This window comes from Numenius arquata, chromosome 29 (genome assembly GCF_964106895.1).
Source record: "Numenius arquata chromosome 29, bNumArq3.hap1.1, whole genome shotgun sequence".
NCBI classification, from domain to species: Eukaryota; Metazoa; Chordata; class Aves; order Charadriiformes; family Scolopacidae; genus Numenius; species Numenius arquata.
The window spans coordinates 894,291-900,997 of NC_133604.1; the positions used below are offsets into that span (position 1 = coordinate 894,291).

General features: G+C 51.0%; 1 protein-coding gene across 1 annotated transcript; it reads right to left on the reverse strand.

The window, feature by feature from the left end:
* Window positions 1-3,168: 3,168 nt before the first annotated feature.
* TMEM106C (transmembrane protein 106C) lies at window positions 3,169-6,181 on the reverse strand. Its single transcript, XM_074164839.1, has 7 exons — window positions 5,986-6,181; window positions 5,815-5,878; window positions 5,114-5,273; window positions 4,861-5,001; window positions 4,586-4,635; window positions 4,213-4,266; window positions 3,169-3,319 (listed from the first exon to the last, which is right to left on the reverse strand). The coding sequence occupies exons 1-7, from the start codon at window positions 6,179-6,181 to the stop codon at window positions 3,169-3,171; spliced, it is 816 nt and encodes a 271-aa protein (XP_074020940.1).
* Window positions 6,182-6,707: the final 526 nt, after the last annotated feature.

The following is a 6,707-nucleotide window of genomic DNA, read 5'->3' on the forward strand; positions in this document are numbered from 1 at the left end:
AGGTGGGGGATCTCAACCTGGCAGATCCCACGGCCCTTCCCTGCAAAAGGGATCTCACAAATCCCGGGATCACAAATCTCCCCCCCCCCCCCCCCGCAATCCCCCCCCTTCCCATCATTTATCACCAGCAGGAGCCCTAATGTATAATACCATATGAAAAAAACAACTCCCCCCCCCCCCAAATAATGGTGCTATTCTTGTAAAACGAGTCTGTATTTTTTAACATCAGTTGATATAAAAGGAAAACAAACAAAAAAAAAAAAACAAAAAAAAAAAAACACGACTTTTGGTGGAAAATACGAGTCGCTTCGGGCTTTGTTTTTTGTCGGCGTTTGTTGCGGTCGGACCCCCTTTCCCCCCCCCCCCACCCCTTTCCCCCCCCCTTCCTGGTTTCTCAGGTTTTGGGTCAAATCTCCAACTTTTCTGGGTTGAAGCTACTTGAGACTAAGAGGAAAAAAAACCCAAACCCCACCAAAATAGGGACACACCCCCCCCCACCCCCCCAAAAAAAAGCCAAAAGGGAAAGGAAAAAGGATTTTAAGTGATAAATCTTGAACCCCCACGGGAGGAGGTTCCCTTGTCCCCGAAACAGAACCAGTAAAACCAGTGGGGAGGGGGTTGCTGGGACCAATCCTCACCCAAATCAGCGCTGCCACGGCCAGGGGGGTGCCTCTAACCCCCCCTCCCCGCGGGATTTATCCCATTTTTACATGTAAAAAACCTACAATTTCAGGCCGTATCTTGCGCTACTGAAGGGGGGAGGGTTCGAGCTGCGCCTTTAAGGCTTCATAAAAATCGACATATTCTCTTAAAAAGGCTGGTTAATTAGAGGAAAAGCCTCAGGAGTTAATTATTTTTTTGAATATCTTCAAGAAAAATGCCCCAGTGACCCCCCCAAGAGTTACCAACAGGCCTGAGTTTTAGGGAGTTTATGAATTTCACGACAGCTTTTTTTTTCTTAAAAACCTCAGCTTTTCGCATCCTCCGAGAGCGCGGGAGCCTCAGCTTTTCATTAAGGGAAATTAACAACTTTAAAGGATTAAAATAATAATAATAATAATAATTAAAAAAAAAAGCCTTTAAAAAAAACCTGCTACTTTCGGGGCCCTCGTCTGGATTTTAAGCACTCGCAGCTGGCGCCGGCTCCGGCTGAAGCACCTGAGGCAGCCCCCAGCCGGGATCTTTAAAAAAAAATAAAAACCACAAAACAAGAAAAAACCCCCCCAAACAAGCCCAATATTGGCAGAAGAAATTCATTAGAAAGGATTAAGAAGGATTTTCAAAAATAAACCGCCCCCTTTAAAAGGCCAAGTGCATTGCCACACCACCCGCCGGGCACCCCCTAATTATTAAAGCTCCGGCTCACCGAGTAATTTGGGGTAAAATTGCTCTGTTGGGCCAAGCAGGGGGGTTTTGGGGTTCCAGTGAGCCCCCCCCCTTAAAAAAAATAATAAATAAATCAATCACCCAGTTAAAAATCAACCCTGCTGGTAGGATCTGGCCCCGAGGAGCGGGACACATGGGTGGGGAGATGTTGGGGAGCAGGAGGTTGGGACACCCCGAGATGGGAAACCACCGAGCAGGATCAGGAAAGGGGCTGGAAAAAAAGAGTGAAACTTCCCATTTCCTCATTTTCCTCAAAAAAAAAAAAGAAAAGTTCAACTCATGGTAAATGGGGGAAGGGGGTTACGAAATGGGTTGAGAAGCTCGTGATGGAGATGACAACCAGGGGTGCCGGCCATCGAAAACAGGGTCACTGGTCCCAGAGGTGACACTGGGAACGGCTTGGCTGCGCCCCCCCCAGATGAGGGTTTTGGGGCCCCCCCGTCCCCTAAAAATCATCAGGGAGAGAGGACACCACTCTCACCACGGAGTTATTCCAGCAAAGAGTTAAAAACTCCCCAAAGTTTGATTTCTACAGGAGAAAAAAAACCAGAGCTTTTCTTCCAACAAGGTACAACTCCGCTTTAATAAGTAGAATTCAGTTCTAGAAACCCCACTAGAGGAAAAAAAAAAAAAAAAATGCCCCCTCTTCATAAAAAACAAGGTGCATTTTTTTATTTCACACACACAAAATAAAGTATCTTTCATTGAAAAACCCCTCGGGATTTGTTTCCCCCGTGGCCTTTACTTGCCCTTCGTTTCCACACACAGACACACACCAGGCAGCCGGAGGAGGGAGGAAATGAATCAAAATTCCCCTCCCCCCCCCCCCAAAATCGAATCAAACCATCAAATTCCTCCCCCCCCCAAAAAAACTACAAAAGGCAAGAGCAGAGTGAAATTCTCCAACTGCAAGAGGGGGGGGGCGAGAACCGCGCGGGGCTGAGCTCTCCCAGTTATCGGCTTTAAGAACAGGGTTGAGACCATGGGGAAGGGGCAGCTCCCGGGAAGGGAAAGCCTTCAAAAACACACAAATCCCACAAAAATCCCTTTAAATCCAATAGGGACAAGGACAAAGCGACACCGAGCCGTGAGTTCCCCAGAAGGAGGAGGAGGAGGAAGGTCGGATTCACACGGAGCCTTCGCCTCCTCGTTAAAGACGGCGGCGTTTCGGTGTCCTTTGCTGTAGGTGGCCTCAGCCACCAGCAAATAAAAACCCCCGCTCAGAGGGAGCGCGTTCCGAGGGTTTCCGATTCCTTTACCTCCTTCTAGCACAAGCGACAAGAAGCTGAAGCCTCACCTCCGCCTTCCTTAAAAGAATTAATCCCTTTTTTTTTTTTTTTTTCCCCTTTTTTGTTTTTAAATCAAGCCCCGCTTGGAAACGAGCCAGCGCAGCGAGACGCCGCCACCGACCCAAAAGTGGAATAAATTAATGAGTTTCCCCCCCGAAAGGACCCGACGCCAGCGTTAAAGCTTCCAAACGGCTCCGAAAGTCAACTCTTAAAATCTTTGGGATCTTCAAACCCCAAAGCACAAAGCTCAAAAATCCTGGTTTCCCTACCAAAAAATAGCTCTTTGGAAGCAAAGAGGAAGGTGGGAGCAGCAGGACCCTGGCTTTTTTGGGGGGGGGGGGGGTGGAACCTGAGTGTTTGCACATAAATAACACCCCCAGGTGGCTCCGCAGACAGACCGGCAGCACGGAATGGAACCGGAGCTTCCAAATATCTCCCACCAAAGTCACTCGGGCTCCCTCTGCTTCCACCGGGAAATTCCCGGTCCCTTCGGCTACGCCCTCAGGGCTCGCTCTTGGCTTTTGGGGGCGAGCAGAGGCAGCGGGTCGGGGGCGGCCGTGGAGTTGGAGCTACAATCCACGTAGTGATAGGTCTCCAGAGCGCTCTGCGTGACGTGGCCGATGTAGGAGAGCTTCACCGACGTCCTGGGGGGGGGGGAAAGAGCAGTTTAGTTGAGGAGAGGACCAGCGAGGGCAATATCTTTATCAACATTTAAACCCCAGGAGGTTTAAAGTTCATCACACAATTCCTCAATTCCTCCCGCCACTGGGAAGCTGCAGAACCTCAGGGTTTTTTCGCTCAGGATCAGCAGGCAGGGATGGCCCCAGCTGGAGCACTGGGACCAGTTCTGGGCTCCCCAGTGCCAGAAGGACAGGGAACTGCTGGAGAGGGCACAGCAAAGGGCTACAAAGATGCTGAGGGGCCTGGAGCATCTCTCTTAGGAGGAAAGGCTGAGGGACTTGGGGCTTTTGAGTCTGGAGAAGAGAAGACTGAGGGGGGATCTGATCAAGGGTGGGGGTCAGGAGGATGGGGCCAGTCTTTTTCCAGTGGTGCCCAGGGACAGGACAAGAGGAAACGGGCACAAACTGGGACATAAGAAGTTGGGACATAAGAAGTTCCACCTAAACACAAGGAGGAACTTCTTCACTTTGAGGGTGGCAGAGCCCTGGAAGATGTTGCCCAGAGAGGTGGTGGGGTCTCCTTCTCTGGAGACATTCCAAACCCCCCCGGATGAATCCAACCTGCTCTGGGTGGGACCTGCTCTGGCCGGGGGGGTTGGACTGGATGATCTCCAGAGGTCTCTTCCAACCCCGTAGCATTCTGGGATTCTGTGCTGAGCTTTTTTCCCCTCCTGGGAAAGCCCAGGATCTGTCTGGCGTCTTCTCCTCTCCCATTCTAAATTTCACCCCACGGTGTCACCCGGCCGGGATGGAAAGCCGACATGGTGAAGGGGGCTGGGATTTTTTCCGTGTACCCAAAATTCTGCTGCGGCAGCGATTCCCCGTTTGAGTCAGGAGCCCAGCAGAGAACCACCCACCTCATGAAGATGACGATGTTATGGACCTTCACCTTGGGAAACGTGCAAAACAAACTGGAAGAGACCAAAAAAAAAAATTAAAAAAAAAAAAAAAAAAGAGAAAAATAGGTCAGCGCAGGGTTGTAGAGAAACACGCGTTTCTCGGTATTTTCTGATGATATTTTCCCTCCGGTGTTCACTCAACCCGAGACCCGGTGCCTCCAAAAAGCCACGTCACGACATCCCGACAAAGCGACCTTTCAAGTCATTTCAAGCAAACAGTCACTTTCCAGGAAGTTAAGAGAAAACGAGTCATTTCCAGAGCAAATTCTAATTAAAACGGCTAAAACCTGCCCTCCTCCCCAGCTACACACACGGAGCGGTAAATCCTTACTACATGTAGGAGAAAGGTCCCCCCAGCTCCGCCTTCACAGTGAAGTTCACCTGTAAAAGACAGAAGGAAAAAAAAAAATACATTCCCATCCTGCTTAAATCCACCCTTTTAGTTTTCCCCCCACCTTTCAGCATAAAGCAGAGGCTACTCCAGCCATCAGGATATTTTACCGAGCCAAACTTTAAGGTTTTAAGACTCTCACGGAGTTAACTCGCCGTAGAGAGGGGTTTCACACTGGATTTGGTGATGTTTAAAGCGCAATGAAAGGCGAATACCAGTTTGTCACTCAGCGGCTGGATGCTGGAGACGTTGGTGATCTGCTGGGTGCCCACCACGGTGTTCATGTACTGCACCTGACTGGTCAGACTGGTCACCGTCACCGAGTAGAAGTTGGAGTTCCTGATCCGTAAAGTGGCCTGGGTGGATAGAGGAGGGGGGGGGGAGACAGGGGTAGCAGAGACCTTCCATGGAATTTATTCCCTTGGGAACACAGAAAGATAAAAAAAAAAATAAAAAATAAAATTGTACCGTGATGGCAAGAATGACAACAGAGTTCTTCTTGTCGAACCAGACCCGAACCACTTTAATCCCGTCATCGTCCACCAGGACGGAGTGCGGGAAGAGGAAGAAAACCACCAGCCCGGAGACCAGCAGGCAGAGCAGCACCGAGAGCAGGACGTAGAGCTTCCTGGAAAGGCAGGGAAGGGGTCACCTCCTGCGCCCCAACCCAGCATCTGCCGCCCCAAGAGGCCTCGTATCCCAAACCCAACCCAGCCGGCAAACAAATCCCGTTTATTCTTCCCCGGAAGGGACACAGAAGCGCCGCTCTAACGTTTTCAATATGTGAAATTACTCAAAACTGTCGCCCTTTAAAGAGTTTTTTTGGTAAGGAGGAACCAAAGGATCATTTTTGCCCCCATCGTGTTTTCACAACCTGGTGTTTTCGCTGCCAATAAAGGGGTTTCTTTCTAAAAGCTCCGGCGAAAGGCGCGGGGATGAAGCCTGTGAGTAGGGTCATTGTTTCCACCTTCACCCCACGGTGGGATTTCACAGGAAGCATTTAAAAGTTACACTCCCCATGTATTTGTTGGCACACCGGGATGAAAACAAACCCACCAGATGAAGGAGAGGCCGCAGCCCGGCTGAAGCCTTTACTTGTGGCAGCAAGTGACAAAAGAGGCCTGTTTGCTCTTCACAAAATGTAATTTGCTCTCTTTCTACACACTCACGTTCTCTGGGGACGGAGCCGTTGGTCGCTGTAGGGTATCAGAGCCACCAGCTCGTTGACCTGCTCTGGAAAGCAAAAGGAACACGTTAACTCATTCCGTACTTTCGTTGAGGTCGCTCGTGGAAATAATGAAGGTTTTCTTTCTGTATTTAGGCCTGAGAGGAGCGGTTACCTGTGGGGATGCAGCCAGTGCCTTGGCAAGTGGGGCAGGTGATGCTGTCCTGCCCCGTGAATTCAACGTACGGAAACTTGGCGATGTCTTCCACGCGGTCTCGGCTATCGAGCAGGTCATCATCATCATCATCCTCAGCCTTCTTCCTCTGCCTAGAGGCAGGGTCATTAACGGAGAGGGAAAGCACAGAACCCATTGCAGCTGCTGTAGAAGAGCCGCGTAACCTACGGCAGGTGCAGAAAGGGCAGCCCTGGTCATTAAAAGGGTTTTCCACCTGCTTCTGGGCAGCAAAGAAACCCTGAAAAACAGGGAACAACCCTCCCCCCCCCACCCGGAGACCCACATCCCCAACACCCCTGGAGAAACACCCACACACAGAGAGACACCCTCCTGTGGGGCTCAACACCCACCACAGCCAGCTCCCCCCCCTCAGGGACGACTCCCCCAGCACCTGACAAGGAGGGGCACCCCAGCAGGGGCTCATTTCCACACAGCCCCTAAAAACAGAACACCCCCCCCAGAATCCAACAGCCTCCACAGAGACAGACCTACACCCCTCCCCCAGGGCCCCCAAAAGAGACACACACCCCTCCACTACTGGCAAACGTGGCTTCTTAAACGCCTCCCACCCCCCAAAAAGAGACAACCCCCTCAGGGGCCTACCTGCCCCCCCCAAGCAGAAACACCCCCTCCCAACAGAGACCCTCAGACCCCCCCAGAAA